Source organism: Trichomycterus rosablanca, chromosome 23, assembly GCF_030014385.1.
Source record: "Trichomycterus rosablanca isolate fTriRos1 chromosome 23, fTriRos1.hap1, whole genome shotgun sequence".
NCBI classification, from domain to species: Eukaryota; Metazoa; Chordata; class Actinopteri; order Siluriformes; family Trichomycteridae; genus Trichomycterus; species Trichomycterus rosablanca.
In genome coordinates, this window is record NC_086010.1 from 6,542,576 (window position 1) to 6,564,487 (window position 21,912).

The 21,912-nt window shown below is 41.3% G+C and overlaps 1 protein-coding gene across 2 annotated transcripts in view; it reads right to left on the reverse strand.

Annotated features, from left to right (window-relative positions):
- Positions 1-3,528: 3,528 nt before the first annotated feature.
- nr4a3 (nuclear receptor subfamily 4, group A, member 3) overlaps positions 3,529-21,912 on the reverse strand; it is a 31,372-nt gene continuing 12,988 nt past the window's right edge. For both annotated transcript variants that reach the window (XM_062985392.1, XM_062985393.1), the window contains exons 4-8: positions 16,331-16,460; positions 13,806-13,969; positions 13,455-13,651; positions 8,380-8,558; positions 3,529-4,991 (exon numbers count right to left, since the gene is read on the reverse strand). In XM_062985392.1, the coding sequence (XP_062841462.1) occupies positions 4,720-4,991; positions 8,380-8,558; positions 13,455-13,651; positions 13,806-13,969; positions 16,331-16,460 (942 nt within the window). In that variant the 3' untranslated portion in view covers positions 3,529-4,719. The remainder of the gene's footprint in view (positions 4,992-8,379; positions 8,559-13,454; positions 13,652-13,805; positions 13,970-16,330; positions 16,461-21,912) is intronic.

Here is a 21,912-nt window from a genome sequence, read left to right on the forward strand (position 1 = left end):
TATAAAACCCTCTTTAGTTTTTGAAAATTGTTAGGCAATTAGGGGTGGCACGGTGGGTAGCACTGTCGCCTCATAGCAAGAAGGTCCTGGGTTTGATCCCCAGGTTGGGCGGTCCGGGTCCTTTCTGTGTCGATGTTCTCCCTGTGTCTGCATGGGTTTCCTCCAGGAGCTCCGGTTTCCTCCGGAAAGTGAAGTGAGGTGAATTGGAGATACAAAATTGACTGTGTTTGACCTTGAGCTTAAACTGATGAATCTTGTGTAACCTGTAACTACCTGTCCTGCCATGAATGTAACTAAAGTGTGTAAAACTTGATGTTAAAATCCTAATAAATTAATAAAATAAGGGGCAATTAGAAGACAATAAGTTCCTTGTATGGGTATGGATGCTGGATAATTTGTTTCTTTACATTTTGCAAAATGTATTCCCATTAAAAATCTGAAAGAATTTAATGACATGCAATAACAGAAAAAATAAAAACAGGGTAATTACACGTCACTGTACTGTGTAATTATAATAGCAATAAACTGAAATGAACTACATTGTCACACACTCTTCATCTTGTCTTTCAAAAAGCAGATGAGCTGCAACTTCAAAACTCAGAGCCTTGTTTAATTTCATGAGACGTCCAACGACAAACACCATGACATTTTACTGAGTGGGTGTGTGCAAGCATGCATTTTACCAAATGCATGTAACTCTTTATGTGTGTGTGTGCATATGTATGTGTGTGTGTGTGTATGCAGTAAGCTCGCTGTTGACATGCCCGGACAGAGATAGAGAGAGATGGAGAGAGACAGAGAAGGAGCAGCCATGTCAATGGTCGTGCTTGTGTTTGAAATGTGTATGTGTGTGTGTGTGTGTGTGTGTGTGTGCACTTTCGCCTCCAAAATGTCACCATGTGGATCGATGGAGCTTAACGAGGCCTGGAGGCTTGATCTGCTTGCTCTCATTCATGAAATCCCCTCGAAATTATCGTCCCTCTCTGATACTTAATGTTCTCTCACCCTATCAGTGTAATGGGGTCTCAGGAGACACTAACCAGTCTTAGTACACACGACACACACGGAGGTTAGGCAATAAGGTTTGGAGAGTGTTACTAAGGAGGAGGCTGAATGATCTTAAACAGGATATAGAGTGCTTTATCGGTTCAGTGTAATGCACTGGGATATACAGTTGCAATTGCACTTTGAGGATTCTGTGGTTAAAAAAGTGGTCTTAACATCGCCCAGGTCATAACAACAGGTGGACGCATAATTCTTAAGCTAAATAGACAGAAGTCCAGGCTCAAGATTATGTCATCAGATTATGTGAACCACTAGGCTAATGGCTATTTTAATAAAAAAAAGGTGGAAATACTTTTACAGGACTGTAGATGAATTTGCTTTGCTGCCTTGAGGCCTGAACAGTTTGCATCAATTGTACAAAAAATAATTGTATATTTTATTAAAAGGCTTTAAATTGAAATGTTAGGGTAAAAGATGATTAAAAGAAGCTGGAAGATGTAACAACAATATAAAATGGCCCAATTAAATTGAATCAGAGTGAAGAACATAACCCAACTAAGGACCTAAAGCAAGCAGTCTATACAATATGGGTTTAAATACTTTTTAAGCCACCATAAGAGCCATGAGCTTCTTGGGACAGCTTATTTCACAACCAGGGGCATTAATATGGAGTTGATCCACCTTTTGAAGCTAACACAGCTTCCTCTCTTTAGCTTTGTTAGGCCAGGCACTGATGTTGGACCAGACAACTTGGCTACAAGACAATTTATTCCAAATGTGTTCTACAGTGTTGAGGTTAGGGTTCTGTGCAGACCCTGGAGCTTCATCACACCAAACTTATCAAGTCATGTTTCTAAAGACCTCACTTAATGTACAGATGTGCACAGGTGTAAAGTCATGCTAGGCCATGAAGGGCCTATCCAAAAAGAACGATATCATTTATTTTATAGCATTGATTTTATACACCTTTTGGGTGGGTGTAGCTACAACACAAATTCAATCAATTAGAAGGTGTACTTTTAGCCTAACGGTGTATGAATACTAATAATTACAATTGTTTGAAAATCTAAATCTGTTTGATTTAGACACATTTTATGTCTATTTAATTACTATTAATAGCTTTTTATGCAACTGTATGTAAAGTGTTTTCAGGTAAGCATATCATTGGTCAAAATATGAATAAGATAAGCATCCTTAAACATGCAAGACGTATCAAAGAGAGTCACCAGTAAAAGCTGGGTTAGATTTTATCTTCAGTTTAGACTTTCTAACTAGCTGAAAAACATATAACTCCATATTGACTGCATAATGCACTACCTAGGGTTTAGATGCCATTATGTTGTCCCCTATGTAGTGTGCAGACATAAGTATGTTACATGATCCATTAGTAATATGACTGAGACTCAACTGATTTTATACACCTCAACAAAAATGTTGATTTATGTTCCTTAATTGGAATATAGTATCGAATTATGGCTAATTATGGCAGATTTTTATTTAAATAAATGAAGTTGGTAATCCTTTGAATAATTTGGTAAATGGAAGTAAAATAGGCATTTACAACTTTTAAGGAGTGCATTCTGTGCAAATAGATGAAAATATCAGTGAGCACTGGCTTGGACATCTCTGCCCAGCTATGTGTGTAGACCGGTACTAACAGGGATCATAATAAAATTAATAGGATGTATTTTTTTCTGCATTTTAACATAGTGAGCGGAAAGGGAGCCAAAAGACGCAGTTTGGGAGTCAGTTTATATTGGGATTCATTACCATAAAAACAAACATAAAGGGCAGTTGTAGCTTAGTGGTTAAGGTACTGGCCTAGTGATCAGAATGTTGTTGGTTCAGGCCCCACCTACATCTACATTCTCAGCATTTAGCGACTTACAATATACAGTCTAAGTAATTAAAAGTTAAGGGGCTTGCTTAAGGGCTTAACAGTGGCAACCTAGCAGTGGTGGGGTTTGAACCAGCAAGCATGTGCTTACTAGTCTTGTACCTTAACCGATAGGCTTCAACTCCCACCTCTGCCAAGCTGCCAATGTTAAGCCCCTGAGCAAGGTCCTAAATCATCTAGTGCTTGCATTGTATCAGTACATCAGTACAAATCACTTTGGATAAAAGTGTCTCCTATATGCCATAAATATAAATCGAATAAAGCGCTTAACCATTTTTAAAAAAACAGTATCTGAGCCAGAGTTTAAGAGTATTTACCTGATGGTGTCTTAAGGAAGACATTTAAGTGAACAGAATTTTATTTTTTATACAAAGTCTGTGAGATGTTGATCATTACATAAATGTTTGAAGGTTCACTAATAAAACTATATATGGACTCTATATGGACCTAATAAAAATACCCACATTTTCCATCACCATTACCTCTGTGGTCTTTGTGGCACACTCACTCACAGCCATGGCCATTTCTATATATTAATCTCATGACTAGCACCTACTAGGGTTTATGAATTGTGAACACCTTATAAAGGACTTTATAGATGAAACTCCACACGCGTTCAGACAAAATAATCAGAGTTTTTCTTTATGATTTCAAAGTGCTGAACAGAGCCTCCAGTGAACCAAAAGAAAAAAAAGGAAATTTCAAACAGACATAAAAAAGATGCACAACTCATACCACAATATTTGAAAAAAATCTATCCAAGAAGAACACTTCAAAATATTAGTTGTGTCGTATATATATATAATTTTTCTTCTGTTGCAAAGGGTTGCCTCTAGGCAGTGTCAGCGAGAATGCCCAGTAGTCGGTGAATGTGTCCAAGCCCTTGAGGAGCTGGCCGTCTTTTGCAAACAAAATAAATACAGGCAAAAAAGAGCGAGAAATGAGAAAACCATGCATATAATCAGTTTTTGTACAAATAAAAGACAACTTTTTTTTGCAACAAAGTCCTCTGTATTAATAAATGGTGTACAATAAAAACCTACAAAATTGCGCATGAGCGGAATGTTTTGTCCATCCAGCCCTCTGCTTTCTCTTCTTCACATCATCGTTCTATACCAAACCTGTCTGCTTTTTAAGTGCTTTCAGCTTCCTTAGCTTGTGTTACTGTTCTACTTATCTAACCCTATATTCTCTGGTTTACACAAACCAGAAATAATAAAAATCTACAGTCATTTCAAGTCTGTGGAGCTCACAGTCCCACAAGAGTTAGTGCACAGACTGGTGTGATCTGCTCAATCTGCTCGATCTGAAACTGTTGCCTCACGGGGCGAGTCGTAGTATTAAAACAATTTAGAGTTGAAACACACACTCCATTGTTTTCTTGCTTTTATTTGAAATAGCACTTAGTAAATTGCACTTGTATGCAGTTTTGGGAGTGTGATTCGGCGGTTAGAATTTAATGCACTTAGTCTGGTCGTCTCTTGATTAATTTGCCAAAAGCTTTCCACAGAGACTCTTTTTTCGTGTCTGATACATCAGTAGAGCATCCTGCCAGCCGTCTGACTGAAAAATCCCTCTCACACACACATTTTCAATCACAAGACACACTGAACCATAGTCCAAAAGCATGGCATTGCTCTCCGGTCCACACACTCCTATACACACACAATGTCCGACGCAGAGCTGAGGTGGAAAGCAGCCTCGTGGGATATAATTAGTGAGTTCATCGAGTCTCTTTAAAGGCTCCGTTCTCCGTGGTGTGTCCCCAGTTAGTGGGTAAAGTCCGAGCTGTGGTGGCGGTGTGGTGGGTGTCCGCCTCAGTACGGCAGTGTGTCCAGGAACCTGTCAATAAGTGGGGGTGGTGGCACCAGGTCCTCCAGCTTCAAATAAAAGATCCTCTGCAGGCCTTGAGTACGCTGGGATCGAAGTTCCGCTCTGAGATTGAGGACAGCAGCAACAGTGGGCGGGGCTTTACCTGCTGCAGCCATGCCTGCGGCCCCACCTGAGCTCAGGTGATCTCGAAGGCAGCAGACAAGCTTGGACTGCAGTTCTTCCACCTTCTTTGGCTCCTTGAGGCCAGGACATTGTTCTGCAGAGAAAGACAAGAAATATTCTTAGTGTATATATACAGTGTATCACAAAAGTGAGTACACCCCTCACATTTCTGCAAATATTTTATTATATCTTTTCATGGGACAACACTATAGAAATAAAACTTGGATATAACTTAGAGTAGTCAGTGTACAACTTGTATAGCAGTGTAGATTTACTGTCTTCTGAAAATAACTCAACACACAGCCATTAATGTCTAAATAGCTGGCAACATAAGTGAGTACACCCCACAGTGAACATGTCCAAATTGTGCCCAAAGTGTCAATATTTTGTGTGACCACCATTATTATCCAGCACTGCCTTAACCCTCCTGGGCATGGAATTCACCAGAGCTGCACAGGTTGCTACTGGAATCCTCTTCCACTCCTCCATGATGACATCATGGAGCTGGTGGATGTTAGACACCTTGAACTCCTCCACCTTCCACATGAGGATGCGCCACAGGTGCTCAATTGGGTTTAGTCCATCACCTTTACCTTCAGCTTCCTCAGCAAGGCAGTTGTCATCTTGGAGGTTGTGTTTGAGGTCGTTATCCTGTTGGAAAACTGCCATGAGGCCCAGTTTTCGAAGGGAGGGGATCATGCTCTGTTTCAGAATGTCACAGTACATGTTGGAATTCATGTTTCCCTCAATGAACTGCAGCTCCCCAGTGCCAGCAACACTCATGCAGCCCAAGACCATGATGCTACCACCACCATGCTTGACTGTAGGCAAGATACAGTTGTCTTGGTACTTCTCACCAGGGCGCCGCCACACATGCTGGACACCATCTGAGCCAAACAAGTATATCTTGGTCTCGTCAGACCACAGGGCATTCCAGTAATCCATGTTCTTGGACTGCTTGTCTTCAGCAAACTGTTTGCGGGCTTTCTTGTGCGTCAGCTTCCTTCTGGGATGACGACCATGCAGACCGAGTTGATGCAGTGTGCGGCGTATGGTCTGAGCACTGACAGGCTGACCTCCCACGTCTTCAACCTCTGCAGCAATGCTGGCAGCACTCATGTGTCTATTTTTTAAAGCCAACCTCTGGATATGACGCCGAACACGTGGACTCAACTTCTTTGGTCGACCCTGGCGAAGCCTGTTCCGAGTGGAACCTGTCCTGGAAAACCGCTGTATGACCTTGGCCACCATGCTGTAGCTCAGTTTCAGGGTGTTAGCAATCTTCTTATAGCCCAGGCCATCTTTGTGGAGAGCAACAATTCTATTTCTCACATCCTCAGAGAGTTCTTTGCCATGAGGTGCCATGTTGAATATCCAGTGGCCAGTATGAGAGAATTGTACCCAAAACACCAAATTTAACAGCCCTGCTTCCTATTTACACCTGGGACCTTGACACATGACACCAGGGAGGGACAACGACACATTTGGGCACAATTTGGACATGTTCACTGTGGGGTGTACTCACTTATGTTGCCAGCTATTTAGACATTAATGGCTGTGTGTTGAGTTATTTTCAGAAGACAGTAAATCTACACTGCTATACAAGCTGTACACTGACTACTCTAAGTTATATCCAAGTTTCATGTCTATAGTGTTGTCCCATGAAAAGATATAATAAAATATTTGCAGAAATGTGAGGGGTGTACTCACTTTTGTGATACACTGTATATATATTAATTGACAACATTAACCTGGAGGATTTTAATACCTGGCAACTATACACCGATCAGCCTTAACATTAAAACTACCTCCTTGTTTCTACACTCACTGTCTATTTTATTAGCCCCACTTATCATATAGAATCACTTAGTAGTTCTACAATTACTAACTGTAGTCCATCTGTTTCTCTACATACTTTTTAAGCCTGTCTTTACCCTGTTCTTCAATGGTCAGGACCCCCACGGGACCACTACAGAGCAGGTATTATTTAGGTGGTGGATCATTTTCAGTACTGCAGTGACAATGACATGGTGGTGGTGTGTTAGTGTGTGTTGTGCTGGTATGAGTGGATCAGACACAGCAGCGCTGCTGGAGTTTTAAAACACCGTGTCCACTCACTGTCCACTCTATTAGACACTCCTACCTAGTTGGTCCACCTTGTAGATGTAAAGTCAGAGACGATCGCTCATCATCTTCTAGACCTTCATCAGTGGACACAGGACGCTGCCCATGGGGCGCTGTTGGCTGGATATTTTTGCTTGGTGGACTATTCTCAGTACAGCAGTGACAGTGAGGTGTTTAAACATTATAAGGTATCAAACAAGTAACAAATGCATTAGAAAGTAAATTACATAAATTACATGTGAAATATATGTATGTTTATGTGTGCATGTGTCTCACTGTGTGTACATGAGTGTGTATTTATGTGTGAGTTTTTGTGTGTGTGTGTGTGTGTGTGTGTGTGTGCGCTGCTTTTATTTATTTTCATGCTGTGGGTGTTAAGCCGCTACATTGTCCCTCATTCTACTTTTGCTCTCTCTCTCTCATTCTTCTGCTCTCTAAGGGCTGATCGATGGCACTCTTTCACCGCAGACACTTTTAGAGGGTCGATAGATTGAGTGGAGGATTGGAGAGAGTGAGTGAGTGAGTGAGTAAGAGAGAGAGAGAGAGAGAGTTGGATAGAGGGGTATAGTGGAGGAAAGCAGAGCTTTATGAGTGGTACTCGATTTCTCCCACTACAGAGCTAAGTGCTGCTTCACGGAGGCCAACACACATTCACACACCTACACAAACAGCAGACCCAAAAAACTACACACACACACACTAGAATGGAGAGATGGACAACTCAATGTTTTTTAAACGTATTTTAAACTCAACGCCAGTCCCAAAACCAACTGACGTTGAGTTTCAGGGTACCAGTGTAATAGAATATGAATCGATTCTGTCACAATATTGCTTGCCAAAGCTCACTGATGACTAAGGTTGGTAGTTGGTGCGTAATAATGCTATTCCAAAGATTTGGCAAAAGCTTGAGAAGTGGGAGACAAAGTGTGTGTGTATCTGCTAAATGATTAGCAGCTAATCTATTATGCTGTTTTCTATTGGTCCACACTTCTAGTGATGCATGTGTATAATACCTGAAACACCTGCCGGCCCTCACAACACACACATGCACACAGACACCTGTTTGTTTGTGAGCTTTGCCAGCCAATAATGAATAATCCTCAGCTATTCATATAGAAAATACACAAAACACCCTCTCTATCTCTACCTCTCTCACTCAGGTTCTCACCCCTGATTAAGAGGATTAGTTCCCCCGTGCGGGTAAACCTGGTCTCGAGCATCACCTGTCTCACACCTGTGATAATCAGCATCAGCTACACAAAGAGATGTGAACGAGGGAATAGCAGAGTGAGGGAAGTGCAGAAAGAAGAAAGATAAGAACACGGTGGAGTGGTGATTATACTGTTGGTGAGTCTTACCTGTAAGTAACACCAGGGCTGAGAGACAGGAGAAAGCAGGTAAGTCCAGGCTGAGACTCTGAAGGTGAGCGCTGAAGTCTCTGATGGAGTCAAGCCACTCTCCGAACCCTCGCAAGCACTGTAATCTGTGAAGTACCAGACCTGTGCAGAAGACAAACTTCTCCTCAGCCAACATCGACCTGGAAGACAGAGAGGGTCGGAGTTTGGTAAATCAGGAATTATTTGCACAAAGTGTGTCAATCTTATATAATGTTTAGCTTGAGCAATGATAACTTTATGGATAACAGCAGCTTATATATTTATATTTGTAATATATTTAATATTTAATACCAGATGGAGCCCCACACATCCGGATTACTATCAAAAATCTGCAGCCTGAAGTGGAGATAGAAGCATGTAAACGCCACCATTCCCTTCAAATGGCCAGCAATGGGGCAAGGAGGCGCAGATGACTGACAGTGCCGGTTCCTCAAATGAGCAGTATCTGCACCTCATTGAGTGTTAATTTTCTCCAGGTGGTGGAACGTCTTTGCCAAATTGTCGCTGGCTTCTCTGTTTAAACTTGTTGTTTTTGCACCCTCTTTGAGGCAGTGATACAGTGCTCAGTCCAGCCCTGTGATGACTTAAGAAGATAGTGATAGGGCAGGATATTTGGCAGGTCAGTGTAGAGGTAATTCAGTGTATCTTCAGCCAATGGATCAGGATCTATGACTCCACGGTGGACTGGCTGGGCATGGGGATCACCAGATTTAAGATCCGAAAACAGCTGTTGACTGAAGGGCATTCGGAACCCTTATTTACATGAGCAAAATATGACATAAACAATGCAGTGGAACCAAAAGACACTAAGATCATCACCATGTTGGTAAAATTGGTCAAAAAGAAAGTCAGTATGAGCAAAGGCGGCTGGAACGGCAAATAAAAAAGATGAAAAAAGTGTTTTTATTTATTCCACCTTCAAGGTGCTGTTTGATGGCCGAAGTTCAGTCAAAGCCACTTTCATCTTTTAATTAATCGCTGCTTTTCTGTCTCCGCCAAAGCCACGAGATATCAGCTTCCCTTGCTGTGTCTGCGTGACTGATTTCACACTTACATGCACGCACATATAGCAAACATTAACCCTCTGTCATCTCTGCAAGCCCTGGCTGGGCTGTATTTATTAACGTAAGGGAAGAGTTACCATGGGCACAAATGAAAGCCAGCGTAAGGAAGAGCACATCAAAGATCGGAAAAGGGCTTAATTAGGTTCAAGCTCCCCCAATTAAAGCTTTTAAAACATTCCTGAGATTTCTTTCTCCCCTCATCTTTTCCCGTCTGGATGTGGGACAGAATTCACTCAGCAGATCTGGTACAATTTTCACTCAGCATGGTTTTGTCTAAACGTTGGACGGGAGTCGGAGGATTAGTACGACCTTCCTTCTTCAGTCGGCCCTTCCATCCGCTTCTCTAGTACTTCTCACCGCTCCTCTTAAATACCTCTTCACTGCCAACCCTACAATTTGGGTAGAAAAACCTCCTCTCGTTTTCCTGTGGAGTGCTGGCTTCTGCTCGTGAACTGTTCTTCATTAGCACACAATTAAGCAACGCAAACCCACTTACACCCAGCGGGAGAGGAGAGGAGTTAAGGACGGTGAAATTGCAAGGAGCAAAAGCGAGCGAACAAAACTCATCTTACTCATTCTAACATTTTTTTTAGTGTGCTTGAAAAAAAAAAACATCAGTTGACTGGCTTTTAACATTGTAACTCGACGTCCCCTAAACTCAAAATCTTAAAAACTCATTTGGACACATTTGCACCCTTAAACTCGAATTTTACCTTAAACTCGACAGTGTATTTCCATTTTTATTTTTTTTTATTATATTTGTGTTATTTTTAGTGTATAAGTGTCAAAAACAACCCAAGTATTTTACATTAGCCTAAAATATATGCAGTTTCACAGGACCATGGAACACATTAACAGGTTTCCCATACATCCTTATGGGAAAAAATACCTTGAAACTCAGCGCATTTTATACTCGATGCCACTCCCAGAACCAACTGACAAACAAAATGAGGAAATGAATGAGTGTGTGATGTCTTGCAATGGGTTGGGTTGCCACGTTATATTATGGTTGAATTTCTGCCTTGCCCCATGTTTCCAGGCAGGTCGGCTTTTGGTTTGGTTGGCTCATCACCACCCTAAATATGATCAAGTGGTTTCTGAATATGTAGTAAATGCCTTACATTTGTAGCAGGACAAATAAAAGCGGCCATTTAAACTGAGTATCAAAAACAGATGCAAGTCATTTAGAAGAAAGCAAAAGCAGAATCAATATTTATTTTGGGGCACTCGAGTGGCACAGTGGTAAATTACACTAGCCCACTACTATTTTAGCTCTTCTGACTTGCATTAGGGCGGCACGGTGGCTCGGTGGGTAGCACTGTCGCCTCACAGCACGAAGGTCCTGGGTTCGATCCTCAGGCGGGGTGGTCCGGGTCCTTTCTGTGTGGAGTTTGCATGTTCTCCATGTGTCTCCGTGGGTTTCCTCCGGGAGCTCCGGATTCCTCCCACAGTCCAAAAACGTGCAGTCAAGGTTAATTGAAGACACTAAATTGCCCTATAGGTGAATGGGTGTGCGTATGTGTGTGTGTGTGTGTGTGTATGTGTGTCTGGATTGGACTGGCGCCCCATCCAGGGTGTTACTGTGTGCCTTGAGCACCCCCCACGACCCTAATTGGATAAGCGATTAAGAAAGTGAGTGATTTGCAATATTACATAAAGATTGAGGGGAGTGCACTTATGCTGAATTTGATGTTTGAATATTTTAAGGTGGCCTATATTGCGAGGAAATATTCCTAGAAGTCGTCCAGGAATGAGCCTCTTATAATTAAGCACTTATTTAGACAATTTATAAGATAGCTGTTAAAAGACATATTAGCCTGTTAAACAAATCACAGTATTTATGTTGGACCTGAAATTGTGCTATAAATGCTAATTAAAAATAGACATTGGCCAATATGGCTATAAAAAAAACCCAATTCTATTATTGCAATGAAGCCTCACACACATGAGCGGTCAATAAAAAGTGTGAACAGTGAGCAGTAGGATTCTGAAACCACATTCAGTTTTAGTTCACGTCATTTGGCCTGCTCATACACCGTAACGAGGGTGTGTGAGACACTGCGAACGAGGATGAGTCTGAGTTTAAGAGTCTATGACTTTAGTACAAAGGTGAAACTTTGTCCCCGTATAAAGGCTGTACGTGCTGTGTGCGTTTAGTATGCGAACGTGTGTGACGTAGGCCCGGGTGAATCAGAAGCCCCCCGTTGAGGCTGTGACGCCACCACCCACTGACCTCCCTCCCTGCACCTGCTTACCCGCTTTCAGAGACAAGGTGAGAGAGAATGCGAGAGAATGCGAGAGAATGCGAGAGAATGAGAGAAAGATAAGGTTTGTGCTGTGATGCTAGCTAACCGAGCTGAAAAATATTCACTTCCTGTTAAAGAAACATCAGAGCGCCAATGAGTCACATCACACAAACAAATTACACATAAAACTCGCAAGTCGAAGTCAGTATTAATTGTGTTGAAAAAAAAAAACACTGGAAGTCAAAAAAAGTGACAAGAGAAACCAAAACATACAGATTCAGATTTGAAAAGTGTAGCTGAATCAGCGATGACATGCGTGTTTGTCATGGACATTGAAAAGAGGGTTACGGACGGTTGCTAGCCTGTAAATTTGAACAGCACATGCCGAGGGGGGTCAGCGCAGTGACCGTAGCAACCCTACAGCTTGGAAACAGCAACAAAAGTTACAATGAGCTGTTAAAAATTAGTGTTTTTTATTATTGGTAAAATGAACTAAGCATATAGAGTAAGAAATATTATGACCAATTTATAGTAAGATACAACATTGGATCATAGCTACTGGCATAATCACTGGTGCTCCACTAAACAGCAAAAATGAGCCAATAAAAGTACCCGATGCTAATCGTTTAATTAATATACTTAGTATATAAATTAAGCAGCTATCAAAGCAATTTCATATAGAGTTTAAGTAAAGGTTTACATACACATACATACAGCTTCAGCTTTTACTTTGTTCAGCAACTAACTATAGTAGCTTTAGGTGCTGATTTTGAAGCAGGAGATTGTTCCTTGCACAGCAACATCTGAACTAATGGTGGTTCAAGAACTTTTTGGTGGTTATTTGATTCCACCTATCCAGACTAATGTTTCTGACCTTGGCAATAGACCACTGTAAAATACAATCGATCATAATCACTGATGGAAGAAAGAAGGCCAAGCTACAGAGTTTAATATGTATTTGTCAGCATTTAGCCACACGATTTGGTGGTACAAAAACTTTTTGGTGATTCTTTGAGTCCACAAGAAGATCCAACCTATTTGTCTGATATTTTGTCTATTTTGTCTTTAAAATATAGTTGATCCTGATCACTGATGGAAGAAAGGAGGCTCTGCTACAGAGTTAAATATGTATTTGTCAGCATTTAGTACACACTTTTTGGTGGTGCAAGAAATTTTTGGTGGTTCTTTAAGTCCACAAGAAGATCCACCCTATTTTTTCTGACCTTGGCAATGGACCACTGTAAAATATAATTGATCCTAATCACTGACGGAAGAAAGGAGGCTCTGCTACAGAGGTATATATGTATTAGTCAGCATTTAGTACACACTTTTATTCAAACAGCTGTTGACTGAATACTTTCCAAGGCATTAAGGGTAAGGGTCTTTGCTTAAGGGCCCAAATGCATCAACCTGACAGGTGATGGGACTTGAACCAGCAACCCTCTCATTACTAGGCTGAGGTATTACATGACCATATAGCAAATGCTTAACCACTTAATTAACACAAGTGTATGTAAATGTTTGACTTCAGCTGTATCTACACAGACATTCCAATCCAGGGTATCCCTGCTTTGCACCCAGTGTTTCCCAGTAAATCCCAACAGAATGAAAATATAAGCACAGTTAATGGATGTTGTGACCCAAACAACACCGAGGCATGACTGTAAATATTTACAAAGGCCATAGTAAAACATGTAGAATGTAGCAAAGCCGTAAGGAAACTCACCTGTATGCTAGTCGGAGCACGAAAAGCTCAAGGAAGGCAGAGTCTATAAGCAGACTCTGGTCATCGTGGTGGAGCTCAGTGAAACCGGGTAGCCGCTCGGCCCAGCGTCGAGTCACCTCCATAGAGCCTGTGAGGACGCGATAGAAGAGCTGAATCTGCTGAGCTTCGGCTAAAGCTCCCGTCTCTACTGAACTGAACTACAGACAAAGAGAGAACGAGAGAGAATCAGAGACAAACTAGAACAAACCTCATCTGCATTCAAAACTCTCTGAAACTGTCAAAGACCAAACCCTAGCTAAGGCTGGTCACTAGCTTCAAACAAATAGGACCTTTTGACACAGATGAACGTACCTGGGTGTAGTCGAGCTCGCGAGGGACAGACTGTGAGTAGGCTCGGACCAGAGCATTAAGCAGGCTCAGAGGGGGCGACGGGGGAGAACTTTCAGGTTGCAATGGACTCTTCGGCTTTGATGGCAAACGACCTCTTCTTCCCTTCAGGTTATCTGTGCGCACCACTGCACAAAACACAGACAGGCAGAAACGTTACACTTCAGAAACTCATATGGGTATCGTGATTTGAGTAGCGGCCAGTACCACCACTGACCCCAAATGAACCAGCAATATATCAGAAAGTTTAATACGCAGTGGGGTGAGGTCCATCAAAACATGGTTTTATGATTTAGTGTGGAGGAACTTCATTTGCCTGCACAGAGCCCTGACATCAACCCAGCTAAAGCTTTAGAATGCATTGGAACAGAGATTGCATTGGAACAACAGGTAGTTACTGGTTACACAAGATTCATCAGTTCACACAGTCATGGACAATTTTGTATCTCCAATTCACCTCAATTGTCTTTGGACCATGTCTTTGGACTGTGGGAGGAAACCGGAGCTCTTGGAGGAAACCCACACAGACACGGGAAGAACATGCAAACTTCACACAGAAAGGACCTGGACCACTCCACCTGGGAATCAAACCCAGGACCTTCTTGCTGTCAGGCGATTTATTCTACATTTAATATCATTTCAACATTTCCAAATTGACTTTGAACTGAAACTAGTTTTAACACCTAATCATACTGGAAAGTGTCATATGTGTCAGAATATCGTTGGACAATTCATCTTGATACGTCTGTTTTAAAAGAAGCCGAACGCACTCACAGAATGTATGCACACCGGACCTTTGGGGCTCAGACTGGACTCCCTGGCTCTGTCCAGTTCTCCAACTAAAAGTGACCAGTAGAGGGTAGTTGAGAGCTGTGTCAATTTGCTGAGATTTATTTATTTATTTGTTTATTTTATTTGGATTTTAACATCATGTTTTACACTCTTTGGTTACATTCATGACAGGACAGGACAGGACAGGTAGTTACTGGTTACACAAATCAAACACAGTCATGGACAATTTTGTATCTCCAATTCACCTCACTTGCATGTCTTTTGACTGTGGGAGGAAACCCACACATACACGGGGAGAACATACAAACTCCACATAGAAAGGACCAAGACCGCTCCACCTGGGAATCTAAACAGGACCTTCTTGCTGTGAGGCGACAGTGCTCACAGCAAGAAGGTCTTTAGAGATAAATGGCCTTTAGAAGTTGGGAACCTCAGCGTATCAGTGTGCTCCAGACAGATCACTTAATAATGCAAGTAATAAACATACATCAATGTTTTATGTGTGTGTGTGTGTGTGTGTGTGTGTGATTTTTCAATCTAATATTATCATTAATGTTTGACCTGAGAAGCGGATACACATTCCTGTAAGCTTCATTAGAAACACATCCGCACGCGTGCTATACATGCTTTCACCTTACGCGCCATCATTACAGCAGCGGATCAGACCTGATTGCAGAGGCGGCATGTGTGATGGTAATGCTGGACCCGATAAACATTCCTATTATCTTTTAATTCATTCATGTCTCAGCTGGGTGAGCAGAACACTAAAGCTCTATTAGAGTGTGTTTCCTTCTGCATTTCCTCCATATCTGCAGTATGTGGTTTCTCCTCCTCTAATTAACCACAGATCCATCGGGGGTCATAGGAAGCGACTACATGGCCTTTATTGTGTGATGGTCAACAAATTTAAATTGTAGACAATTATTAAATGTAATTGTCAGAGGTAGCGGTGTCGCCTCACAGCAAGAAACGACTGGGTTAGATTCCTCGGCCAGGTGGACAGGGACATTACTGTGTGGAGTTTGCATGTTCTCCGTGTGTCTGGGTGGGTTTCCTCCGGGTGCTCTGGTTTCCTCCCACAAATGAAAATACATGCAGTCAGGCCAACTGTGAATGTGTGTGTGCGCTGCCAACCTGTCTGGGATGTTTCCTACCTATCGCCCAATGAATCAGACCCACAGCAACCCTGACCAGGATAAAGTGGTGGTAAAACAGACAATTAATAAATAAGTTAATTAATTATCAGATGTGCTCTATTTTTTATAGATACAGAGCAATAATGATTGTAGATTGCAGATCCAATCCATCACTGGTTCTCGGCTATTACTCCACCAGGCACAGCCAATCCTGTTTGTATGTAGACGCCTGACTGGCCGATAGCACCGCTATCAGCACCACTGAGAGCACAGTCAATGTTCCAATTTATCCCAAAGCTGTTTAATAGGGTTGGCATCAAGGCTTTGTGCAGGTTATTCATTAAACTATGTCAGTAATTGTGGCTGAAACCACATTTAATTAATTATTAGGGGTTTCTCTACCTTCTACATAAAAATAAACTATTATTAATCTTCACCATAGGTAAAAAAATAGTTAATAATGAAAATTAAGGACACCATGGTCTAGATCTCACACACCCATGTATTCCTCTTATCTGAATTTGAGAACCCAGACTATAAGGTGTATTTAAGAGGACCTACCTTCCTTCACCATGCCCACACTGAGACACTTCTGGAAACGGCAGTACTGACAGCGGTTCCGTCTTCTTTTGTCCACCGGGCAGTTCTTACTGGCCAGACAAACGTATTTTGCATTCTTCTGCACTGTCCTCTGCAAGTACACAGAAGATAAAACAATCAGCAATGATAAGTATTTTTTCCTCATGACTTAGGAAGAATTTTTGGCCTCCGGGTCAGAATTTAATTACAATGTTTAAAAAAAAAACGGCTCAAGCTCCAGAGGGGTAATTTGATCAAATTAATTTCTCACCATGCCTCGCCTGCAGGAGGGACCGAGCGATTAGCATGAGCCACTGACAATAAGGGTGAGTGTGAGGTGGATAACACGAGAAACAAAATATGTGTATTTGTAAAAATCTATTTGCTATATAACACAGCAGTTAATTTTGATAGGATTTAATTGGATCTGCGACTGAATGCAAACAATGTCCATTACATTTATGAAAATCCAGAGATATTTTACAATGAGCTGGTGCTTGCACGACACAGTCGTTTGCTGAGAAGAATCCAAGAGCCACCTAAAACAGATCCAGCATGTATTAGCAGCCTTTAGAGTAAAGGTGTCACTGTCCACGGTCAAGCGTGGTTACCAAAGCCATGAGAAAATTGGCATCTTAAAGCGTGACTGAAATTTGTGGCTTATCAAATAGACAAATGGAATAGCAGATACTTCTTTTTTGCATATCATAGTCAAACGCATGGAAACGTTGAGCTTTTAAGTCTGTTGCTGTATGTGCGTTTTTGACCCAGCAGATTTTGTCACAATTTTGAAGAATCCACAATCGTTTCTGCAGAAATGATTAAATATCCAAGACTGCTATGATATAGACTTAAGTTACAGCTGTTTTAGCCACACCTATTTCTACCAGGTACATACAATTATATACTTTCAACATTGGAAACAGTTTGGGGAAGTATTTTTTTTAGTTCCCACAAGAATAAACCCCTGTGGACGAAGCAAGGTCCATAAAGACTTGGACTTACAGACTCCATAAACACTTTAATTGCACAAATTGTTTTTATAGGCGTAAATAAAAGCTTAATGTTGCACAACTAGCCCATTTATGATTTCCCAAAGTGCACCACAATAGGGAAATGACTTATTGTAGCCTAAAAATATAGAGCATTCATAATTTGCATTTTTGCAGTTTTTTCTTACAGTTTGTAAGAATGTTAGGAGATGTGTGGCAAGCTTATGGGTCACCTCAAGCTTTTGGGCTTTACAGGCTACAGGTCCAACTGTGCTGGTTTACTTTTCCAATGAACTTATTAAAGAATGCCATAAAAACTATTTTATTTAAAGATGAAGTATAGTACACTGGGACCTCAATGCTAAATGATAAGATGCGTGAGACCCATGAGTTCGGCTGCAATTAGGTGAACTCACAGAACAAACAAAAGCAAAAACATTTAACAAGCGACATCTGCTGCCCATTTAATCGAGCTGTAATCACACCAAGAAGAAAAAAACACACCCGTTTCATTACCAAATTAGGACGGCTACCAGCGTGGTTGGGGGACATAATGAAAAAAGAAAACTTTAATGTTACTTAATGTTGCTTTAATGAAATGGATGTCTGTCAGCGAGAGTCAAGGTTTTCATTAACTTTCCTTAATGAAAGCCTCTCTCTTTTAACCTATTTATGGCCTTTCTGGGGTTCTTTTCAGCATGAGGCCACCATGATGTGTCTTTCTTCTCCCCTTCAGCTTAGAAGCATTTACAAAAATCAAATCAGCCTGATCAAGGTTTGATATTGATGAGCCTGTCCAACACCACACCATATCCACTGCACTGTTTAAGGAGCCTTGACACAATCACACTGGAGAACAGATAAAATATGAATTTTATGTATTATGAATTTCCACAGTTCACTAATGTACGGTAGCAAATTCTGTATGCTACATGCTACAAAATACCAATTATACTACCCACTGCACAACTGTGCCATCCCATACTGCATTCTGCTATAGAGCTTTAATTCTTCCAGGCTATTGTTCTCAAGCAAACACTTTTACTTCATTTACTAGGCTGCATATACAAAGTTAAAAGCAATAATTCCTCAAGCTGCACCTAAATGCATTTTGTTGTACTAACTATAACGTTAGTTGTTATATTTAAGTTAGTTGTTGCCAGTTTCCATGCACTTAACCTCCCTTATAAATGAGAGCTGGTATATGCATCCTTAAAGACATGTGAACATCATTGGACAGCTAGGGGGCTTGGAAGATTGGATAATATCACTTTAATCGATAAGCAAAACAGTAAAACCATTTTTGTCACCCAAAAAGCAGCACCAGTTATGCACTCCAGGACTCCTGGCCACTAGTTGCTCAGACATTCAAACTTATAATTTCTGGACAATAGATTTTTACTCTTACTACTTGTAGAGGGGGCAGAATGGCCACCTTCTTTAACAAGACAAGGTGAAGCAGGACAAGTAAGGTACGCTTCTCTATGTCTGGTAGAAACGCTAAGTGCAAGGCAGGAATCACAGGGCAACAAATTCACTCACCCACTCACATCTTGGTCAAATTTAATACTGTCCATTCTCCTTATGCATGCATTTAAAAAGCAAACCCGAGTATGAAGAGGAAATTCATGCAGACACAAGAGGAACATGATAAACCCCTCACAGACTGTAAGCAGTGGCGAGGATCGAACCCAGGTCATCAGGACCCACAATACCAGCTGAGCCCCTGTGCCATACCAGTGAACAAGTCCATTAAACACACACACACACACACTCTTTTGCACATATACTGTAGAATACGCAGCACCCGCAGAGAGCCGAACGGGTTTGCAGGGCATCTCTTTTGTTTCGCTTAAATTAATAGGACACAGAGGAACAGTAGCAGTAGGCTGGTTGTTGTCTAAAGGCTCGCCCTGAGCACACACATACACCCTCACATATCCAAAATGAAGATCTCCCACCGGGTAAGACCAGTTCATGTCATCTGTTTGCTGGTCTTGCTTGGGTAATTTCAAAATTGCATTCATTTGAGCGCATTTAATTTATCAGTATGAGTTAGTTTGCAGAGGTGAAAATCTCATCGACAAAGAGACGGCACTATATGGCCAAAATATGTGGTCACTTATCCAAATTGTTGAGTTCAGGTGTTTTAGCTACACTAATTCTCATAGGTATATCAAATTAATAACATAAAATACATAATATGCCAACTTTATATCAACAGTTTGGAATAGACATTTTACTAGTTTGACGAGTTTGTTATAGATTGTCCAACAACAATCATTTGAAAAGCCACTCTAGGTCCTCCGAGCAAGGCTCTTAACCTTCCGTTATAAAGGTTCTATATTTACTTTATAGTGGCAGTGGGAAGAGGAGTGGGGAACTCCATATTAGGTGATGCTTGTAATATTGAGGCATTTTCAATTTGCATATCAAGAGAATCTGGATTTAATAGTGAGGGTAAAGGTGTAGGTGGTTCTGTCCAGGGCTGTTTGTCTGTTTGTTAATGACACTTTTCTCTTATAAAACAGGCATTAATTTAGCTTCAGTAACACGGGTGGAGAATCTAACACTGCCATTCCTGCTGCATTACTGTGCTACCTGTGAAACTCCATGGTACGTGGTTTATTATTTAATACTGGGGTTTGGTTTTAGGTGTGTGTTTTGCAATTTAAAAAACCCTGGGTCAGGTTAAGAACCCCTGCTTTAAACCCTTTGTAAAGACTGTAAAGTGGGTGGTGATCTCTTTCTGGTTACAGTACCAGTAGTACCAATAGTATTCATGATCAGATGGTCCCTGGTTTAAGCCCCACCACTGCCAAATTGCCACTGTAGGGCCCTTGAGCAAGGTCCTTTAACCATTAACTGCTTGCATTGTATTCAGGCACAATTGTAAGTTTTGGATTCAAAAAAAGCATCCGCTAAATGCTGTAAAGATGTGTAACAGATGTGTGTATCATCTACAAATCAACGTCAGCCACAGTCTTCTGTGCAATTTAATGCCAGTCGCATAGCCGGTTCAGAAATAGCCCTGACATTTCTTAAATTTGCACTCTCCATAAAAAGACTTACATTGCTTCGAGTTTCATGCAGGTCATTCATTCATTGTTTGTTTAACCAACACTTTATCCTGGTCAGGGTTGCGGTGGGTCTAATATATTGGACACACACACACACACACACACACACAAAGACCTGACTACATGTTTTTAGACTTGTCGGAGGAAACCGGAGCACCACAATTAAACCCATGCAGACACAGGGAGAACATGCAAACTCCACACAGAAAGGACCCTGACTGCCAAGGAACTGAACCCAGGCTCTTTTTGCAGTGGGGCAACAGTGCTATCAACTGCACCACCGTGCCACATGTACATATGTTCTAAAACATACATACATTTTATATGTATATATATAGGGGGAACATTTAGCTGTTTCTAATATTGTTATATCTAATAATGGTGATATAACCTGATGAATCTAATTGATTTATTAAATAAATTATTTTAGCTACAGACAAACATCCCAGTTGTCTCTCAGTGGTTAAGGTACTGGACTACTGATCAGGGCTCAAGTCTCAACCCCTCCAAGCTGCCAGTGTTGGACATCCGAGCAAGGTCCTAACCTTTGGTTCTATTTTTTATTGTAACTCTACAATTTCAATGTTACAAAAAAAAATCCTTATGTTGTTTAAAAAAAAAACCAAACTAAACAAAACCAAATATATCCCTTACACACTTCAACACAAACACGCACACACTACACTGCAGCCCAGCGCACAGCAAGGTCCGGGGGGCTGGTCCAGACAAGCGGCTGTGGAATCATGACATGTAACATGTGCTAAAGGCCTCGTCGCACATCCAAGATCCTCAGGGACCCTCCGCTCTGCCCGCCTCTCCTCCATTCCTAATCAGGGATTATCTCTCTCGTCTTTCTTTACTCTCTCTCTTCCTGCGGGTCTCTCGCTCCCCTCCGAGTGTGTAATTAGAAGTGTGTGTTTGTTCAAGAGCAGACATGGAACTGGGTCATCATTAATTGGTTAAGTGTGTGTGTGTGTGTGTGGACGCAGATGTGTTTTCCCTACAAAAATACTACAAATGCTATCATGTCTTGTATTACGGCCATCCACGTGTCTTTCATTTTGTCGTGTCACCTTTAACGCTTCATTCCTCACTACACACAAAATAAAAGCTGACACACTCGTGTGTGCGTGTAATTGATTCGCAGGCTGTCCGCGCAGAGCCGGGGCCAAACGGAGCGACTTGGGTTCTTCCTGGTCTTGTGGAGGAGGCTTTTTTAAATATATGAGTCGACTCTTTTGCCTGTGTATTAGGTAAATATTCTGAATAAATATTTTCATTCATGGCACACTATGAGTCACTGTGCAAACTATGAGTGAGATGAGTGAAACAGAGAACAGGGAGTTTTAAATGTCCTGATATTTAAGACATTACCTGCATGTTACAATAAAACAGCGAATAATGCAAATTATACAGAAATCAGACAGTTTTTATGGGAAAAGATTGTCGTAATGCATTTGACTGGGTAAAACCGCACCGGACCAAACAATGA